This window comes from Carlito syrichta, unplaced genomic scaffold, assembly GCF_000164805.1.
Source record: "Carlito syrichta isolate Samal-C Ts95f unplaced genomic scaffold, Tarsius_syrichta-2.0.1 Scaffold302026, whole genome shotgun sequence".
NCBI classification, from domain to species: Eukaryota; Metazoa; Chordata; class Mammalia; order Primates; family Tarsiidae; genus Carlito; species Carlito syrichta.
This window is the reverse complement of record NW_007246122.1, coordinates 698,349-698,839: the sequence shown is the minus strand read 5'-3', so window position 1 is coordinate 698,839 and position 491 is coordinate 698,349. Positions and strand designations below refer to the sequence as shown.

The following is a 491-nucleotide window of genomic DNA, read 5'->3' as shown; positions in this document are numbered from 1 at the left end:
CCGGCCCCGGGCGCAGGCGGCGGCCGAATGACACTTGAGAGAGTGAGAGCAGAATCACATGACAGTCCAGGCCACACGCACTTTCTCCCACATGCACAGCCCACACTCCCTCCGCCCCGCGGCGGACCCTCCGCGTTCCTCCCGCGGTCGCGGCGCGGGGCGGGGGCGGGGGGAGGGGCGGGGGCCGGCGGTTGGTGCCAAGGTGGGGGCCGCGGTGACGGTTGGGAGCAGGGCGGCGCGGCCCGGCGAGCGGTGGGGTGTTTACCTTGATGCACCGCGACGCTGCAGCCGTGCCCGTCGCAATAAACCAGCGGGTTCTCGGCCCAGCCTCTCTCGTCTGAGCAAACGCAACAGCCTCCAATCATCTCCTTCATACTATGGGAGACCTCGTCCTCCAGTGACACGGGCCGGTCGCTAGAGACCATCTAAGAGGGAGTTGGGGGACCATTAAAAAACACATGCAAGCCAATGAGTGCTCCCCCCACACGGCC

General features: G+C 67.2%; 1 protein-coding gene across 1 annotated transcript in view; it reads right to left on the bottom strand.

Moving 5' to 3' along the window:
• The window catches only part of MLLT10 (MLLT10, histone lysine methyltransferase DOT1L cofactor), a gene marked incomplete at its 3' end in the record, with an annotated part of 86,690 nt that overhangs the window by 75,789 nt on the left and 10,410 nt on the right, over nt 1–491 (bottom strand). The window contains exon 2 of the mRNA XM_008055911.2: nt 266–425. Coding sequence (XP_008054102.1) covers nt 266–425 — 160 coding nt within the window. The remainder of the gene's footprint in view (nt 1–265; nt 426–491) is intronic.